The following is a 20,434-nucleotide window of genomic DNA, read 5'->3' as shown; positions in this document are numbered from 1 at the left end:
TTTTTGGTTGAACTGGATGGACTTGTGTCTTTTTTCAACATGACTAACTATGTAACTATGTAACTATGTAACACTTAGACCTCAAAGGTATTAAAAAGCCATCCCCCCTACCATCCAGGTCCATTTTCACCCTCCCAATTTCCCCTGTATCGTATATACCATTCCCTTCCTGGACACAATGTTTGGAGGTGACCTCCCTGAGACTTCTTATATCCCTTCTCCGGCCACCTCACTCTACAAACCTCATATCCCGCTTACACCTCCTCCCCCTGAGTTCATTTCCATTCCGGATATGCTAAATTTCACAATATTTTTACGTTACCTCTGTTATATGAGCCATAACCAACAAAACAACTTACAACTGAGGTGCTTCTCATACCCATTAACTGCGCTCTCCACTCTCAGGATATGCAGGGCATTTCCTCCATTCACAGCTAGTTCCCATTGGGGGTGAATGGTCCGGAAATGACCACCAGAGAATCTATGCAGTAGATGGATGTTTGAGTCGGAATATATACAACATTCTCTATAGATTTGTCCAAGCTCGTATTAGCCACGAACCGCTCAATTCTAAGCCCCCGTACACACGGTCGGAGAATCCGTCAGAATGTGTCCTATCGGACCGTGTTGTCGGATAATCCGACTGTGTGTGGTATGCATCGGACTGTTTCCGTCGGAATATCCATCGGACAAAATTTTCCAACTTGTTGGAAATATTTTCTGACAAACTGGTCCGATAGGACATACTCTGATCATGTGTAGAGAATTCCGATTGAACAAAGTGCCACACATGCTCAGATTAAATTCCTAGGCCAAAGCTATTGGCTACTAGCCTGAACGTAGTCCCATCGTAATGAAATTACATCATCACATTCTGAAAGATCGGATTTTTCAACAACTTTGTCCGACCTTGTGTATGCAACAGTTTCGGACACAATCTGACGGACAAAATCCAACGGACAAAATCTGACGGATTTGGTTGGCAGAATGTCCGACCGTGTGTACGGGGGCTTAGAGTCCCATAGCCTCCACAACAATAAATCACTATAGAAACAGCTTATTCATGACATTCCCCCACTAACCCTTTTAGTTATAGTCAGAGAAAACGACACCTGCATTACCGCACCCCATATGTCAACAGATGGTTGCTATAACTCGAAGGCTTAGATTTAACTCAGACCTTAAATATGTATGTATGCACACAACAGCTTTTCTTTCATAAGGTACTACTGTAAACATTGATCATTTACCGAGTCATTTTCCGATACTCTTTGTACTTATATTACTGTACTTTGTGACTGTACTACACTCTGTACTTGTTATGTTGATGTTTGCATTATTTCAATAAACTATTTGAAACAAAGAAAATCGGGTGAACATTTTTGTCCAAGGAAAAATCATACAATTTTCTAAAAGTGTGTACACAACTTTTGACAGCCAATTATGAACACAAATTTCCGAAGGGAAAAATACCAACATTTTTCTTGTATGGGAAGAGAATGGACCATTTTCGTATGATTTTCGTACGAGAAATAGCAGATACGAAAGACTGCGCATGATCAGCGCAAGTGAATTTTTGTGTATTATTTCTATTCTCGGTTCCGACTTGATGCGAAACATTGAGGAAAAACGGCTGATTGTTTGTCCAATTTTCTCATAGTGTGTACAGGGCTTAACAAACCAGGACTGTACAAATACCCCCCCAAATTACCACTTTTTGCAAAGTAGACATTCCAAGGTATTTAGTAAGAGGCATGGTGAGTTTTTTCAAGTTGTCATATTTTACCACAATTCTTTGCAAAATCAAGATTTTTAGTTTTTACAAAATTGTCATATTCACGGGTTATTTCTCTAACTCAGCATATGCATACTTGCAACTACACCCCAAAATACATTCTGCTTGTAATAAGTGAGTTTTCAGTGATCTCCTAAAGGTGGACAGGGTAGGGGCCGATCAGATATACCGGGGCAGGGAGTTCCAGAGGATGGGAGAGGCTCTGGAGAAGTCCTGAAGGCGAGCATGAGAGGAGGTAACAAGGGAGCTAGAGAGCAGGAGGTCCTGGGAGGAGCGGAGGGGACGATTTGGGCGATATCTGCAGATGAGGTTGGTGATGTAGATAGGGGCACTGTTGTGGATGGCCTTGTATGTTATGGTTAGCATTTTGAATTTTATACGGTGTTGTAGGGCAAGCCAGTGAAGGGATTGGCAGAGAGGGGCCGCAGTCACGGATCAGTTAGTGAGGTGTATTAGTCTAGCAGAAGCATTCATAATAGACTGAAGGGAGGGGGGGTGATAGCTTGCGTAAGGGTGGGCCATTAAGGAGAGTGTTGCAGTAGTCAAGGTGGGAAATAATCAAGGACTGAAGAAGTTGCTTTGTGGTGTCATTAGTCAGGAAGGGTCGAATTCTGGAGATGTTGCGGAGGTGAAGGCGGCAGGATTTAGCCAGTGATTGGATGTGGGGCAATGTTGCCAACCTACCAGGTTGAAATTTACTGACACAACACCCAAAATTTACTGGCACAGCCAAGTTTTTACTGGCGTTTCCAAAAGTTACAAAATAAAATTTTTAAGTGCAAATTAGAGTATTTAGGCTACAAACATATAAAATATGCAATTAGCAATATGATTTAAGGTAGATAGTAAGGCAAACAACATATTTTTTATTTTATTTTCGATATAGTAAGTAAGTAGCTCAGGGACAGGACTCAGGAGGGCAGGAAATTAGAATGGGCGGCACACATAAAATGGACTCTCATAGTGACATGGACAGCAGTGTGCAGAGGCACAGATGAGGATGTGACCTCGCTGACACAATACTTCCCCTCCTGAGTCACAGTGACAGTCTCTCTCCAAGCTAAGTGGTCCCTTCAGTCCACTCCAGTCTAAACAGCACTGATGGTCCCAGCCTGTCTTGCTTCCATACCGCAGACCCGCACAAAGGCTCTGGCCGCTCTGCTTGGCTCCATTGCACCGTCACCGCCAGAGCCGACCGATCACACTGTAGAAGGCACTCTGATGGTCTCAGCCGGCTCTGGATCAAGCCGAGCGTCACAGCCATATTTTTTACTGGCATTTTTTTACATTTACTGGCAGGAGAAAATTGCCTGTTTTTTACTGGCTGCCACTAAAAATACTGACGGTTGGCAACACTGATGTGGGGCGGCTGAAGGAGAGGTCAGAGTCAAGGATTACACCCAGCACCCTGGCATGTGTGGAGGGACTAATGGTTGTGCTGTTGATCTTAATGGTAAAATCATGGGGGGGGGGGGGGGGGGGGGGTGACCGGGAAAGAGGAATCATAACAAGCTCCATTTTAGAAAGACTGAGTTTGAGGAAGTGGTGTGACTGTGACATCCATACCGATATGTCATTCAGTAAGTTTAAGATCCATGAGCAGATCGAGGAGGTTAGTTGAGGAGTGGAGAGATGGATCTGGGTGTCGTCGGCATAGAGGAGGTATTGGAAGCCATATGAGGTTATCAACTGGCCCAGTGAAGAGGTATAGAGCGAGAATAGAAGGGGCCCAAGGACGGAGCCTTGGGGTACCTCAACAGAAAGAGGAGTGGAGGAGGAGCTGTAAGTGACACTGAAAGTGGAGGAAGAATGGAGGGGGACAGCAGAATGGAGGGGGGCAGCATAACGGAAGAAGAATGGAAGGGGACAGCAGCAGAATGGAGGGGGACACAGAGGAAGAACAGAGGGGGATAGCAGAACAGAGGGGGACACGGAGGAAGAACAGAGGGGTACAGCAAAACAGAGTGGGACACGAAGACAAACTGGAGGGAGACAGCAGCAGAACAGAGGGGGAACAGAGGGGGACAGCAGAACAGAGGGGGACAGCAGCAGAACGGAGGGGGACACGGAGGAAGAATGGAGGGGGACAGCAACAGAACGGAGGGGGACAGCAGAATGGAGGGGAACATGGAGGGAGACAGCAGAACAGAGGGGGACACGGAGGAAGAACAGAGGGGGACACGGAGGAAGAACAGAGGGGGATACGGAGAAGGAACGGAGGGGGACAGCAGAAGAACAGAGGGGAACAGCAGTAGAACAGAGGGGGACAGCAGTAGAACAGAGGGGGACAGAAGCAGAATGGAGGGGGAACAGAGGAGGACAGCAGCAGAACGGAGGGGGACATGGAGGAAGAACAGAGGGGGACAGCAGCAGAACAGAGGGGAACAGCAGCAGAACAGAGGGGGACACGGAGGAAGAACGGAGGGGGACACGGAGGAAGAACGGAGGGGGACACGGAGGAAGAACGGGGGGGGACACGGAGGAAGAACAGAGAGGGACACGGAGGAAGAACAGAGGGGGACACGGAGGAAGAATGGAGAAGGACAGCAGAATGGAGGGGGACATGGAGGAAGAACGGAGGGGGACAGCAGAACAGAGGGGGACACAGAGGAAGAACAGAGGGGGACACAGAGGAAGAATGGAGGGGGACAGCAGCAGAACAGAGGGGGACATGGAGGAAGAACAGAGGGGGGACACGGAGGAAGAACGGAGGGGGACAGCAGCAGAACAGAGGGGAAGTGGGGGACACAGAGAAAGAACGGAGGGGGACAGCAGAACGGAAGGGGACACGGAAGAAGAACAGAGGGGGACAGCAAAACAGAGGGGGACACGGAGAAAAACTGGAGGGGGACAGCAGCAGAACAGAGGGGGACAGCAGCAGAATGGAGGGGGAACAGAGGGGTACAGCAGAACAGAGGGGGACAGCAGCAGAACGGAGGGGGACACAGAGGAAGAGCAGAGGGGGACAGCAGAACAAAGGGGGACACGAAGGAAGAACAGAGTGGGACAGCAGAACAGAGGGGGACAGCAGCAGAATGGAGGGGGACACGGAGAAGAACAGAGGGGGAAACAGAGGAAGAACAGAGGGGGACAGCAAAACAGAGGGGGACACGGAGAAAAACTGGAGGGGGAAAGCAGCAGAACAGAGGGGGAACAGAGGGGGACAGCAGAACAGAGGAGGACAGCAGCAGAACGGAGGGGGACAGCAGAACAGAGGGGGACACGGAGGAAGAACAGAGGGGAACAGCAGCAGAACAGAGGGGGACATGGAGGAAGAACAGAGGGGGACACGGAGGAAGAACGGAGGGGGACAGCAGCAGAATGGAGGGGGACACGGAGGAAGAACGGAGGGGGACAGCAGCAGAACAGAGGGGGACGCGGAGGAAGAATGGAGGGGGACAGCAGCAGAACAGAGGGGGACGCGGAGGAAGAACGGAGGGGGACAGCAGCAGAACGGAGGGGGGCGCGGAGGAAGAATGGAGGGGGACACGGAGGAAGAACCGAGGGGGACACGGAGGAAGAACAGAGGGGGACAGCAGCAGAATAGAGGGGGACATGCAGGAAGAACAGAGGGGGACACGGAGGAAGAACGGAGGGGGACAGCAGCAGAACGGGGGGGGGGGGACACGGAGGAAGAATGGAGGGGGACAGCAGCAGAACAGGGGGGGCACGGAGGAAGAACGGAGGGGGACACGGAGGAAGAACAGAGGGGGACACGGAGGAAGAACGGAGGGAGACAGCAGCAGAACGGAGGGGAACACGGAGGAAGAACATAGGGGGACACGGAGGAAGAACGGAGGAGGACAGCAGCAGAACGGAAGGGGACATGGAGGAAGAACAGAGGGGGACACGGAGGAAGAACGGAGGGGGACAGCAGAAGAACGGAGGGGGACACGGAGGAAGAATGGAGGGGGACAGCAGCAGAACAGAGGGGGACACGGAGGAAGAACAGAGGGGGGCACGGAGGAAGAACGGAGGGGGACAGCAGCAGAACAGAGGGGGACACAGAGGAAGATTGGAGGGGGACACGGAGGAAGAATAGAGGGGGACAGGGAGGAAGAACAGAGGGGGACAGGGAGGAAGAACAGAGGGGGACAGGGAGGAAGAACAGAGGGGGACACAGAGGAAGAACAGAGGGGGGCAGCAGCAGAACAGAGGGGGACACGGAGGAAGAACGGAGGGGGACACGGAGAAAGAACAGAGGGGGACACGGAGGAAGAACGGAGGGGGACACAGAGGAAGAACGGAGGGGGACATGGAGGTAGAAAGGAGGGGGACACGGAGGAAGAACGGAGGGGGCAGCAGCAGAAAGAATGAAGGGGGACAGTCAGCAGCAGAATGGAGGGGGACAGCAGCAGAATAGTACACTAACCTGGACTCCTGGACGTTTGTCAATCTCTGTTAAATCACTGCAGGCAAACTTGGGGACCTCGTGGGTGGGAGGAGCCTGGACTTTGGAGGAGGACTCTGAGACAAGGAAACTCAAGCTGGCTGGCTGCTCAGGAGACATATTTAAGTGTGGCGCTCTGTCCCTGTGTCGTCAGTGGCGTCATTCTGGCTGGGGTACGTATGTACTGTGCGGGCGGCCTGCGGGGGGGGGGGGGGTGGGGTGCACTACCCACACTGACTGCCAGTGCCAGACCAGTTCCTGTCAGCCCGCCCCTCAGGCCTCAGCTGACGTCACTGGTTGCTAGACGCGGGGCGGCCCCTAGCCTAGCAACCAGACTGCCAGCCTATGATGAGTCATCCTCCTGTGCTGTGACCGTGAGATGCAAGTTAGTGAAGTGAGCGTGACTGTGGCGGCACCGCAGCGGCAGACAGGCAAAGTCGCAGAGCGGACTGATCTGGTGGTCACTGTGTTTTTTTTCATTCCGGGACACTCTATTGTCCCGGAATGAAGGTGCCCGGGACAAATCAGGGACAATCCCGGGCAATCCGGGACATGTGGGCACCCTAGTATGGATATACCCTGCTGACTCTGAATACTGCTGGGCTGTGGAGGTCGAGGATCCCTACTACACTTGTGGTGGGACTGCTGACTGATCGAACCCTTCTGGAAGGAGGTTAGGGAACAGATTAAGACAGTTCTGGGATAGAAGTTCCTCTCTCCCCAGTCCATTTCCTCCTGCACATTCCTCTTATGCCAATAAGCCACTATAAAAAAAATGTACTACCTCACCTGCTGAATGCAGCCAAAAGATTACTTCCTATCTACTGGAAAGAGACACAGGTACCAGGCGAGGAGGAATGGATACGCAAAGTGGATGAGATCAGAGAAGGCAGATAATTGGGTTGCTACGTGTAAAGGCAAAAGGGATAAACGTGACCCCAAGTGGACCCAATGGACTTTTCTGACCCCAACCAGGTCCCTTCTAGTTTATACGTGGATCTGTTGAAGCCCAGCAGAAACAGCCCTGGGTCTACGTGATCGTCCTCGACAGTAGCTGTGTACACTCCCCCCTAGACAGGGACGTTGAAAACGAACATGGTATGCCTAGGTTTTGATGATGGATATGACTGCCTATCGGCTAGGGGGTCCAGTGCGAACACTGAAGACATTAATGGGCTTAAGGTGAGATCATGTCTTTCCTCCCTTTACCCCCCTTCCCCTACTTTTACTGTTTCCCCATCTCCCTTCTACATCCCCCTACCACCTCCCCCCTTCTTCCATCCATGGAGCCCAGGTTGGGTAGTGTTGGGGTCAGGCCGGACACCCCTTACCAGCTGAGGCAGACACAAGGCAAGAAACAGACCAGCTGGGAGACATCATAACCAGTTGGCCACTATGCAGTTGGGGGACTGGAACCCTAAGGCCGCGTACACACGCGGGGACTGTTCGCTCAACTTTGTTCGTCAAACAGTTTCAGCAGACAGTCCGCTCAAAATTAGCATGGACGGACTTGGCCACACACGACGAACGAACAGTCCGCTGAAACCCTGCGCGATGACGTGAACGGCACGTACGACGGGACTAGAAAACGACGTCCTATACACTGCAATGCAACCTTCAGCGTATAAATTCTTTCTGAGCATGCGCGGAACTTAGTTTGACGAACAAGCCTACACACGCGGGGACTGTCCGCTCAAACCAAGTTTCAGCGGACAGTTTTTCCGGATTTCCGAAAAACTTTGTTCGTCAAACTGTCCGCTGAAACTGTCCGCTGAAGCCCCACACACGAGCGGACTGTCCGCTGAAACACTGTTCAGCGGACAAAGTTGAGCGAACAGTCCCCGCGTGTGTACGCGGCCTGAGCCTACTACAGTTATCAGGCCAATAAAAGCACAAGATATATGTCCCCTATACAGGAATGACACTTTTCATGTTGTAGCTATGTCTACCCCTATTTCTATTTGTTGTCCTTACCTTTTATTACCAATGAAACAATAACATGTATGTCACTATTCAGCGTATGCCACAAATCTATGTTATGCTGGGACTGAACTAATAAAGTCTATTCAATAAAAAAAAATTGCTGTGCGCCGCTAAAGTGTTCGGGTTTGACTTTAAGAAAAGGTGGCAACCCTATGTATTGTGTATGTGTAATGGGAAAAGTGCAGCGCTAGAGATACAAATGTACCCCAGGTATGAACCTAGGGAAAAAGGGGGACCTGCACAATAAGAATTGTCTTGAAATGCGCAGAAGGCTAGTGGAAGTGTTAGGAGTGTTTGTGAAAACACAAGTGTGATGTGCGATGATAATGAATCAGGTGCAATCAATGCTATCAAAGGTCGGGTAGCTCCATGTGATCAGGTGACACCTTAAAATAAATAAATAAATATATATATATATATATATATATAAACTTTTGTGTAGGCTCCATCACACATTTTCCGTAGGAATTTCTGTCACACAAAATCCGTTGTCGGAAATTTGATCGTGTGGACACAATTCCAACGCACAAAGTTCCACGCATGCTCGGAATCAAGCAGAAGAGAAGCACTGGCCACTGAACTTAATTTTTCTCGGCTCGTCGTACGTGTTGTACATCACCGTGTTCTCGATGTTCGGAATTTCCGACCAACTTTGTGTGACTGTGTATGCAAGACAAGTTTGAGCCAACATCCGTCAGAAAAAAACCATGGGATCTTGTTGTTGGAAAGTCCGATCGTGTGTACAGGGCGTAATAAGAACATTCTCACAGATACCGTCAGTATAGCCGTATGCCAGGGTTCCCACAACATGCAGGTATATACATGTTTTATTCCTTGAATAGCGGGACTTTGTCAGCTCTGACGAAGTTCCGCTTATTCAAGGAATGAAACATGTAAGCTATTAGCTTTTTGTGCTGGGATAGGCACCCCCGTTTTTGTTCACCTACCTTAGCCAACACTTTTTTTCTGTGGGCTTCAGAAACCAAATTGGAACCTGATGAACTTGACGATATGTAAATCTTGAGAATAACAGCACAGGGGACCTCAATATGGACTTATATGGATAACTAACTACTGAGTACAGACACTGCGGCTATGGACTATACTATTTCATGGATCACCAACACCTTGATATACATTGACACCCCACTTTGGATGTGGACTCACAGATTGGAAATCATCAGCTGGAGATCTGTGGCTATTGCATAAAGACGGACAAATTGAATCTCATCCCGCATTGGAGAGATCTCTGTGTGACCAGCTATCAGTAAGTAACCCCAACAGCGCCCTATATAAATCTATCACTGCAAATTGCCTACAGGATATACCTGCATGTTGTGGGAACCCTGGCATATGGCTATACTGACAGGATCTGTGAGACTGTTCTTATTAGTGTAATAGAGAATATAAATGTAGCGCTAAACTGTGATAATAAATTACAATATCGATCAAATCACTTCAACTGGTTGAGTGAAAAGGTATGTGAAAAACATAACAAAACAGTACATTGAATAAATACTAGTGAACCACAATAGTCCAAATAAACAGAAAATCCCCACAAGTGAAATGTCCTAAAATGGAGAACTTTCTCTTGGATCTCAAACTGAAGTGAGGGACATAAATGGTGGATAAATCAAAGATATAGATGGATCAACAGTATATATCTTGAAAACATTCAAAATGTGAAGATGGTTACTCTTACTGCACCAGAGGAACGCACATACCGTACGGCAGTGCGTCTAATGCGCTTAACGTACTGGATCCCCAGTGATGGAAGGTTGCCAGGAGTGATACCGGTGTCACGGCTGTAATTCCAATCCACTCACGGTTGGATGACCATCCAAAACGGGTGGTTCCAGGTAGGCGGCAAGAAGATCGATCCACACAATGGATAGCAGTGGAAGGAGGACCATCAATACATGAATATGGAGGGAAAAAAGAAAGAAGGGAGCTCCACATGGCGCAGGTCAACCAAAAAGATTTAATAAGTATAAAATGTCATACAAAAAGCCATGAAAGAGATAAAATAGTGACGACATAAACGTTATAGTCATAAAAGCAATATGGGGAGCCGTATTAGTGTAATATACCTGACTGGTTTGGGATTGGAGTGTCTAGTCATCCATCCAGCTCAATTCAGTGTCTCCTACTGTTTAATTGTTTAATTATTCACATGCCGCTATCAAGATAATACAGCAGGATTGTTTGTATATCTGAGGACATATCATATCATTATGAGGAGAACCTTTTTTCTCGCCCTCTTTTTTTCCTTTTTTGGTTTATAAAAATCTTTTTTTTAATGTGGCCTCTTTCCCTGACTGACTGATTGACCTACTGTGGGAATGACGTGTATCTCAATGATTGGTCATCGTGTATTATTTCAGAAGTGGAATAGTGTGGACTATTTCTGTGGTGACAGAATCACACTGTCCCCTTCAGGAGTTATCCAGTTCAGATCTCGACCTAGGTGGCTTGTCATATAGCTTTTGGGGAGTTGTTTGACCATCGGAGAATCATTCCCTGTACTAGGGACCCTCCTTTTGGTCTTTTATAGGGGATTAAGGGATATTGTTGTAGCGGATCACATTTGGGACCAAATGTCATATGCATGTAAATTTAGTTTTTGCCTCAGAACAGTAGGGGTTCTTAGGGTTAATTGTGTAGGTTGGCCTTAACACCAGTCTGGCCAGGCTGTGTTTGGAAGTTCTGCCTGGTCATGTGAACGGTGAGGTGCACATGACAGGTTATAACCAGGTCTGGTTGGATGTTTAGCTATCGGCCTTCTCTGAGCCAATCAGTGGGAGTGTCGGGGCCCGCTGAGGAGTCTGGGAAGGGGTACTTAAGGGGATGTGGGTCACGTGTTCGGGGTTCCGGAGTTGTTCGTTAGACCCGTGTGGTCTGGTCTGGTTCCAAGACTGGGGTAGCCCCATGAGGGGTCCCGGTCACAGGGTGTTCGACACTCCGCAACATGTTCCTGTTAGTGGCCCCTGATAGACCTGCCTGGTCTGGGGTAGGGATCCGTCCGTTCCCGAGTCTCGGAACCGGCTCGTCCGAAGCGCAGTAACTGAGGGAGGATTCAAAGTGTCCGGGTGTGCTCTCGGCTTGGAGGGACACCGCAGCTCGTGGAAGTGACCGGGGGAGAACTCTTCGGAGGAGGGCCAGCAAGTGGCATCCTGAGAAGTGCCTGGCTACTGAGTTGAGAAGGACATTGACAAATTCACACTTTTCCAGTACCATTGAGGAGACGGTAAACGTTCCAGGTACGGAGGAAAAAGGTTCCTATTCACCCTTAGTTGATTGTTCAAGTTTGAGTCAACGTGCTGACTACCATGATCTCTGGCTAGAGATCTGTTCACCCTTGAAGTGACCAGCTGTGAGTGGCTACTCTCTGGGTGGAAATAGAGACTTTGCTATACCTGCAGTTCAAGGTGCCTGAGTTCTTCACCCGTGCCCTCTGTTCCCTAAGAGACTCTGTTAATTGAGAGTTTTTACTGCAAAATAAAACCTTTTAAAGAGGACTTCATCTGTGTCAGTGTTCAAGTCGTTGGGTATCAATCCTGGGAATCCCTAGAAGTGGAAGAGCCGGCCAAGAGAAGGTAACTGGTAAGCCCATAAAGTCAAGGCCGCCCTGCAACGGGTTATGGCGGCTACATTGTTATTGGTGCCTTTTGTATTTTGCTCTTTTATAGCGAATAAAATATATGTCGTTTAACTTTTTAGGGTGTGTGTTTACATCATTTTTATTTATTATTTTTACTGCCTTTAGTTAGTATTTTTTGATTACACCCCCCGTAAGGCAGGATTTCCGTTTGTCCATATATGTTGCATCAAGTCTTAGCATTGGCCATTCTCTTGACTGCTGGTAACGTATTTCCTTTTAAAGGCCTTTGTTTAAGGCAGGGGTGTCAAAACTTTTTTCAAAGAGGGCCAGATTTGATGAAGTGAACATGCGTGAGGGCCGACCATTTTGCTTGGCATTCTTTGAACTGTTAAGATTCGGTCTAAGTGTGTTCGTCCGAGCTCTAATACACTGCCCAACAAGAATTCTCTTGCCTTTGTGGCTGTGTGTGGGAAGAGATAAGCTTGGTCGTATTATTTGGATATACCGTATTAATTGGCGTATAACACGCACCTTCACTTTAAGAGGGAAGTTTCAGGAATTTGTTTTTAATTTTAATTAAAGATCTGTGAAGCAAAATAATGGTCAGTGCCCATCAATGAAGCCTAATCAGTGCCCATCTGCAGACCCACCATTGCCATGAACGCAGCACCATAGCCAGGAACGCACTCACCACAGCCAGGAACGCACTCACCACATCCAGGAATGCCCCCACCATTGCCAGGAATGCCCCCACTATTGCCAGGAATGCACTCACCACAGCCAGGAACGCACTCACCACAGCCAGGAATGCACCACCATAGCCAGGAATGCCCCCACCATAGCAAGGAATGCACCACCATAGCCAGGAATGCCCCCACCATAGCTAGGAATGCCCCTACCATAGCTAGGAATGCCCCTACCATAGCCAGGAATGCACCATCATAGCCAGGAATGCACAACCATAGCCAGGAATGCCTCACCATTGCCAGGAACGCAGCACCATTGTCAGGAATTCAGCACCATTGTCGGGAACACAGCACCATTGTCGGCGATTGTCTCGCCTCTTCCCTGTCCCTTCCGAAGCATATACATCTTTTGTGGCCCCAGCGCTGGGAGATCGTCGGGGACCACAAAAGATATGTATGTCCAAATAACCAGGCGGGCCATTCAAAACCGGGCCGCGGGCCAGACTTTGGACATGCCTGTTTAAGGGGTGGCTCACATTGCTTCCACTTTCATTCACCTGTGTCACAACGGGATCTCAATTTGGTCATGTTGGCTTTACAGAAGCTTCTCCTTGAGCTTATTCAGGATATTCCCTTGGCTGACCTTACTTATAAGGTGGGATTTATCAGTGTATTATGTCAATGAGACAGATTTCAGAATTATCAATCTTATCCAGTAAGGAACCCTTCCTTGTTCTTCACAAAGAAATGGTGGTCTTTAGTCCCTGGGCCTTCTTTCTTCCAAAGGCAGTAAAGTGTTCAGCCCCATCCAGCTGCCGTGTATGTCAGCCTTTAGCCAGGCTGCAGGAAGCAGGCCTAGATGCTGCACCTGTGGCTCCTGGGGACACTAATATCCCAGAATTGGACACACTTGGACTAAACGTCTATAGGCTTTATGTACAAGGGATGTTTTTAACTTCTCCTGAACGATTTAACTTGACAGATAGTAACCCACTTTTAAAACATCTGTTTTGCCACATTTATATGCCACGTATAGTGGCGTTTTCCTGCGTTTGTGTTTAGAAGCGCTTAAAAAAAATAGCCAAAAATGAAAAACGCCTCTAAACTAAACGTGGCTAAATGCAAGTTACCGTGTTTAGAAGCACTTGAAATGCCTGTAAACTCAGCTTCTGAATGCATCCAAAAAATGCCTCTAATCTCCACTTCCTAGAAAGGACTATAAAGGACCCCGTGTACATGGACAGATAAGATAACATAGAGGAGAGTTCAGGGGCAGTTGAAAAAAACTGCCAACTGCTAAACGTCCGTCTACCAGCAGCCGTGTACATGAGGCCAAAGGCTTAATGTACACGGGACATATTTACAACCTCTCCTGAACGATTTAACTTGACAGATAGTAATCCACATTTAAAATGTCAGTTTTGCCACGTTTAAAAAAAAAATTTTTTTTCAAAATAGCCAAAAATGAAAAATGCCGGTAAACGAAATGCGGCTAAACGTGAGTTACAGCGTTTAGCCACGTTTAGCCCGCTTGGTGTCTGAAACATCAGAAACTTCGATGTCTGAACTCATTTTTTTGCCTTCACAGAAAAGCCTATAAATGCAACTGCCTAAAAATGACATTAAACAAACCTGTGTACATGTACACATAAGATAACATTGGATGAGTTCAGGGGCAGTTGAAAATCTCTCAAAGTTGGGAGGTTTGATTATCTTTACTACTGTGGGAAAAAACGTCCTTTTCAGTACTTTAATAATACTGATCTGGATCAGCCTCGCCCCGTGTAGGAGGAAGTGACCCTCCCAACTGCATTCTTCTCCGGTGTCAGAGATTTTCACTGTCATTTCTCTCTTCTACTGTCAGCGATGGCGTCTGCTAACCTGAGAGCCGAGTTGGAATGTTCCGTCTGTCTGAACATTTATACAGATCCTGTAAACCTGAGATGTGGACACAACTTCTGCCGGGTCTGTATTGATCGTGTGCTGGATACACAGGGGGGGTCTGGAGGATATTCCTGTCCTGAATGTAGAGAGAAGTTTCCAGCTCGTCCTGCACTGCAGAGGAACATAACACTACGTAACATAGTGGGGAATTTCCTGTCTGCTCAGCCACATCAGGAGGAGTCCAGGGTCTTCTGTACTCACTGTGTGGACTCTCCTGTACCTGCTGTTAGATCCTGTCTGCACTGTGAGGTTTCTCTGTGTGATAAACACCTGAGAGTCCACAAAAAGTCCCCAAAACACGTCTTATGTGACCCCACCTTGTCCATGGAGAGCAGGAAATGCTCCATCCATAAGAAGATCCTCGAGTATTACTGCACTGAGGATAATACCTGTATCTGTGTGTCTTGTAGTTTGGCTGGAGAACATCGAGGACACCAGGTGGAGATGCTGGATGTGGCTTCTGAGAAGAAGAAGGAGACACTGATGAATGTTCTGCAGAAACTTCTGACAAAGAGAGAGGAGACGGAGGAAAGAGTCCAGAGTCTGCAGGAACACAGGAGGAAAGTAGAAGAAGAAGCAGCTGGTGACACCGAGAGAGTCACTGTCCTGTTTAGAGATCTCAGGAGACGTCTGGAAGACCTGGAGAAGAGAATCCTGAGGGAAATCTCCGGGAGGGCAGAGCTGATCTCCATCTCCATCCGGGATCTGGAAATAAAGAAGGAGGAGCTGTCCAGGAAGTTGCGTCACATTGAGGAGCTGTGTAACGTGACGGATCCACTGACTGTCTTACAGGAATCAGACACAGGTGACTTGTGTGATACTGAGGATGGAGATAATGAGGACAGAGAGAGACATGAGGAGCTCCTCCATGATGGAGGGGGTCTGGATGTGGCTGGGATATCACACACATTACACACATTATCTGATATAATAAGAGGGGTAAATGTATCCTCCTATATACAGGGAGCTGCAGACATATTACTGGATGTAAATACAGCTCATAATTATCTCCATATATCAGATGACAGGAAAACTGTATCCAAGTCACATAGAAACCAGAATCGTCCAGAAACACCAGAGAGATTTCAGAATTGTTATCAGGTGTTGAGCAGTCGGAGTTTCTCCTCAGGGAGACATTACTGGGAAGTGGATGTCGGGGGATCAGATGAATGGATAGTCGGGATGTGTTACCCCAGTATAGGCAGGAGAGGAGAGCGGTCAGTGATTGGATATAATAAGAAGTCCTGGGGTTTGTACAGGGAAGGTGATCAGTATGGGGAGATACATGACAGGAAAGAGATCCTCTTACCCTCCAATATCTCCAGTAACAGAGTCAGGATATATCTGGATTATGAGGTCGGACGGATCTCCTTTTATGATCTGTGTGACCGGAGCCGACATCTCCACACCTTCACCACCACCTTCATTGAGCCCCTCCATGCTGGGATATGGATATTGGAAGGTTGTATAAAGATATGTGGGAGGAATAGGAAACAATCTCAGAGGAAATATATGAAGAAGGGATCTAGAGATTTACTGCTAAGACAATAAAATGTGATGTATCATTAAAGTGTATGTCCACCCATAATTTTTTCTTTTCTTAGTTTTGGATGGAGGGGGAGAATTAGAACCCCTGTCAGGATTTTCCTGCTATCCAGGTCTCCATTAAAGAGATTTCCCCTCACTTCCTGTCCCGGTGACAAAATTTTACCAAGCAGGAAGTGAGGGGAGCTCTCCACAATTATAATAAAATCTGACTGGGGCTCTAGGCCTTCCCCTATTCTACTAAAAATGTATGTCTGGGTCCCCTTTGCTGATTTCCTCTCACTTCCTGCCCGGTACAATGTTGTCAGCAGGACAGGAAGTGAGGGGAATCCCCAGATAGCAGTAAAAACACAACAGGGTTTCTAATCCTCCCTCACTCCATCCAAAACTATAAAGAAAAGTTCTTAGCATGGCATAGACTTTAATAGAATGTATCAGTAATATAATAGTGTTGGTGTCACTGTTATCAGCACTGAGATGTATATTGCTGTGCAGCATGTTCTCCGGTCTCACCCTCATCTTCCCCACCAGAGAGGACAATACCTTACAGAGACACGGCACACATCAGGCTGGTAATATGTAGAATATACGGGAAGACAGAGAGGGTGAGACTGGAGAACACGCTCAGGGCTGCTGTTAGAGATCATGGGGCCCCGTACATTACCTGACAGGGACCCCCAGCCTGGATGGGTGTGTGGGGTCAGGTGTATGGCAATGAACACGGCTTCAGCCGCATGAACAAATTCATGCAGCCAGACTACCTGTGGGAAGGAACCCTTAATAATGTTTTTTTTTTTACAATTTATTTTTGTTTTATTATTTAAATTTTTTAACAGCCCTGTGTGTGGAGGGCTTTTGGGAAATATCAGGGGTCCATACAGACCTCTGATGATACACTCTTTAGGCAGAAGAAGAGATTGAGGACAGAAATCCCCACTTCTTTCTCTGGAGCTGAAGGAAATGAATGAACAGGAAGTGTTCTGTACAGAGGCTTACTGTTCATTCACGAACTGAAGCATAGTAAGCACAGTTTATCATGCTTCAGTTATGAATAAACACAGAAGTGATCATTATCAATCACTCACTGTGTTCAATGAGAAAAAGAAGGGGCTGATAAATATGACATATTTACTGGTCCCCCTGTGTGCCCGCAGCAGCTTACAACCAGTGCCAGGTTGAGGAGGAGAAGCTGGCAGAGCTGTGGGGAGAAGAGGGCCACCATGGGATTAGAGCTGGGTGGAATGGAGATTGGGGACAGGAGGGGGGTGATCAGAGCAGTGGGGGGCCAATCTCTGAAACCGATCCCCCTGTGACTCCCCCTGCAGCAGCTGGTGGGAAGGAGAGAAGGAGAAGTCATCTGCACTGTGGGGGAGATGGAGGGGGCTCTGAGCTGTGATCAGCAGCTTTTTGAACTGGCTGCACCATAAAGCTGCCCAGACCCCATACAGGAGGGCCGGTTCTACCCCCTCTGTGGCTCTGAACACGCTGAACACCAATATACATCACAATGCTGCTAACAGTCACACCATCTGATTGGTTGCTCCGGGTCTCACACTCTGCACTACTGTGCTGAATAAGAAGAGATGTATTATGGGAAAAAGGAGAACACGGGGTTCATCTGTTACTTTATCTTTCTGAATGCCTACGAGGGAAGCCGGGGGCCCAAATACTGTATATGACATTGTCTGGAGGCCACAAAAATATCACATTGTCTAGGGGCCCCAAATATATCATATGGCTTGGGAACACAAGTATGTGACATTCTCTAGGGTTCCCCAAATTTGTCCCAGTCCCTGGGGGCCCAAATATGTCCCATTCTCTGGAAGCCTAAAAAATCTAACATTGTCTGGGGCCCCCAAACATTTCCAAGGGTCTGGTGGCAGGGCCGAGCCAAAGAGGTGCAGAAGAGGCGGCCAACTTGTGTACTTCAGTGGGATGGGGGCACAAAAATGTCAGAACCTTCAACCTATACCCCTGTAGTTTACAGCTCATGGGGGGGAGGACAGTTTGATTTTTTGCCTTGGGGGTTAAAGGAGTCTGTCTGGGGCCCCAAGTGTGTCTCAATACCTAGGGACCCTATATGAGGCTTTATTTATTTTTTGGAGACCCAAATATATCACATTGTTTTGGGACCCCAAATGGTCTTAAAGAGACTCTGACACTTGTCCACTCAGGGCCCATCCCGACCCCTTTACATACCCCATTATTGCTCTCCTCTGCTGCTCCATCCCCTCCACCATATGCTGGGAGAAGATCACATGATCCCTCATACACGGGAAATTGGGAACCTATCAAGGGCTTTAATGGAGCAATAACATATTGGGGAACAGCAAAGGAGAATATATAGGGGGGCTTGGAGGGTTTTCAAGAGAACCTCCCACTTTACCCTGAAAGGACAAAGTGGGTGGAGTCTTGTTATCCCGCCTCTGGGCTGGCCAAAGGTTCCTCAGTCAGTATGACTATGTTCAGTGGTAAGAGGTGATGGGGTGCACTGATCTGGGGGTGCAGTACTTACCTGGAGAGATGTACTTACTGTTCTCTATAGACTGCAATATAACAGTGTACACTTCTCCGGCTCTGAGTGTGGATGTACATGGAGACTCTATAGGGCAGGGGTCTCAAACTGACGGCCCTCCAGCTGTTGCAGAACCACAAGTCCCATCATGCCTCTGCTTGACAGAGTCATGCTTGTAACTGTCAGCCTTGCAATGCCTCATGGGACTTGTAGTTTCACAACAGCTGGAGGGCCGTTAGTTTGAGACCCCTGCTATAGGGGGTGTAAGGCTGCTGCATTACTTACAGAAGGGGCGAAGCATTATTTCCTATGGCTCCTCCCAGTACATGATCATTATGTATAGAGAGATGGGACATTGTATAGAGTGCTGGACCTGAGACAGAGCGCAGAGTGTAACATGATTTATGGGAGGCACAGATGGAGGTGTACTGGCCCTTTAAGACCCAATCTATCTATCTATCTATCTATAATATAAGATTACAATATGTAGTAGAAATAAGAATATAATAAGTTTGAAGATTGTGTCATTCTTTTTCATCATATATCGCTGTCATCATGTGTGATTGATAAGTGTATCTACATTATTATATCATATATTATATCACTTTAATAATGGATCCTAATATAATGTGTCCCCATAGAATGGATCACCAATAGAATTCTATGGGATCACTTTTATAACTACTGATTTTATATTATATCACTTATACTCATTTTTAGGTTTTTGATTTAATCGATTTTTAGATTTAAGTCACATGATAATTTCGCAAATGTTTATCAAAATAATATTTTTGCTGAAAATACAGGAAAATCATTATTAGTGGGTACAAATACAACATAACTTACAAAATTCCTTCTAATTCTAGAACATGTATCTGTATTGAGCTAATAAATAAGAAATTTGTAAATTTTTGTGTTTTTTTGTAAGCCAGTGAGAATTGAAGGAACACAGAACTGTAAATAGGCGACTTACACTGACCAATGGCGGCAGCCAGTTGGGATTGAGAACATTTTTACAACACGCCCCTTTTATAGAAATCATTCTAATGATTGACTTCTGCTGAGCAGGGACGGCCACACACCGATCGACATCGAGCTGATCCCCGCTGATCCGGCTGAATTTCCATCCATGAATGGCCAGCTTTAGGGCTCATTCACACTAGGGGCAGGGACTGACACTCCTTCGAAAAGTGCTCCATACTCAGATCACTTTTCAGAGGTGTTTGACAATATCTCACCTCCTCACCACCCGTTTTAACCCCTTAAAACAACGCCACCACCCTGCAACAGTGTGCATTGCACATGCATATGGGGTGGTTGCAGTGTCCCTATCTACTGTAGAGTCCGGGGGAAGGGTTCCTCTGGGCACGACCGACCTGGAAGCTGCAATCAGAATCATCTGATGGGAACCAGATCCTATGAAATCTATGAATGGGTCATGTTTGGTGGGTGGTGGTATCTGCCGAATGCAATAAAGGGGTACCGTCTTTGCTTTGAGGCCACAACATGTGTTCACCCCTGACTGCTGACTCTGTAGCTAAAGGGGTAGCAGTTTTGGGCTCAACCAGGGGCTTATACCCCCCCCCCCCGACTGCTAGTGTAAAGGATTCTCATGTGTTGGTGCACCACAGACAGCCAATCATAAGCGGAGGAGACATTCCTCACCCTGCAGCTGTACATATACATGTCCCTTGAAGCACATGGGGGAGGGGGATCAGTGGAAAGGGGGGGGGGGAGGGATCAGAGGAAACGGGGTGATGAAAGCCCATGGAGGATCAGAAGAGATGTGAGAGATCTGCAGAGGGGAGAGGACAACTGCAGCCAATAGAAAATAGGAATGGTGATAGCAGCGGGGGTTGGGGGATTGGGGGGTTCACTTTTTGAATGCATAGATGTAATTGGTCATTTTTCTACTCACCAGAGTCTGGGGGTCACTTCTGGTATACGTTGAAGGTTAGAAATAGAAATGTTTTGA

The 20,434-nt window shown here is 47.5% G+C and overlaps 1 protein-coding gene across 1 annotated transcript; it reads left to right on the top strand.

Annotated features, from left to right (window-relative positions):
* Positions 1–14,284: 14,284 nt before the first annotated feature.
* On the top strand, positions 14,285–15,950 carry LOC143962442 (E3 ubiquitin-protein ligase TRIM39-like). The gene has a single exon (XM_077471715.1). The coding sequence runs from the start codon at positions 14,322–14,324 to the stop codon at positions 15,948–15,950; it is 1,629 nt and encodes a 542-aa protein (XP_077327841.1). The 5' UTR covers positions 14,285–14,321.
* The last annotated feature ends 4,484 nt before the right edge of the window (positions 15,951–20,434 follow it).

Source organism: Lithobates pipiens, unplaced genomic scaffold (genome assembly GCF_037356315.1).
Source record: "Lithobates pipiens isolate NorthernLeopardFrog02 unplaced genomic scaffold, aLitPip1_a1.2 Scaffold_8, whole genome shotgun sequence".
NCBI lineage: Eukaryota > Metazoa > Chordata > Amphibia > Anura > Ranidae > Lithobates > Lithobates pipiens.
This window is presented reverse-complemented; position numbering and strand designations above follow the sequence as displayed.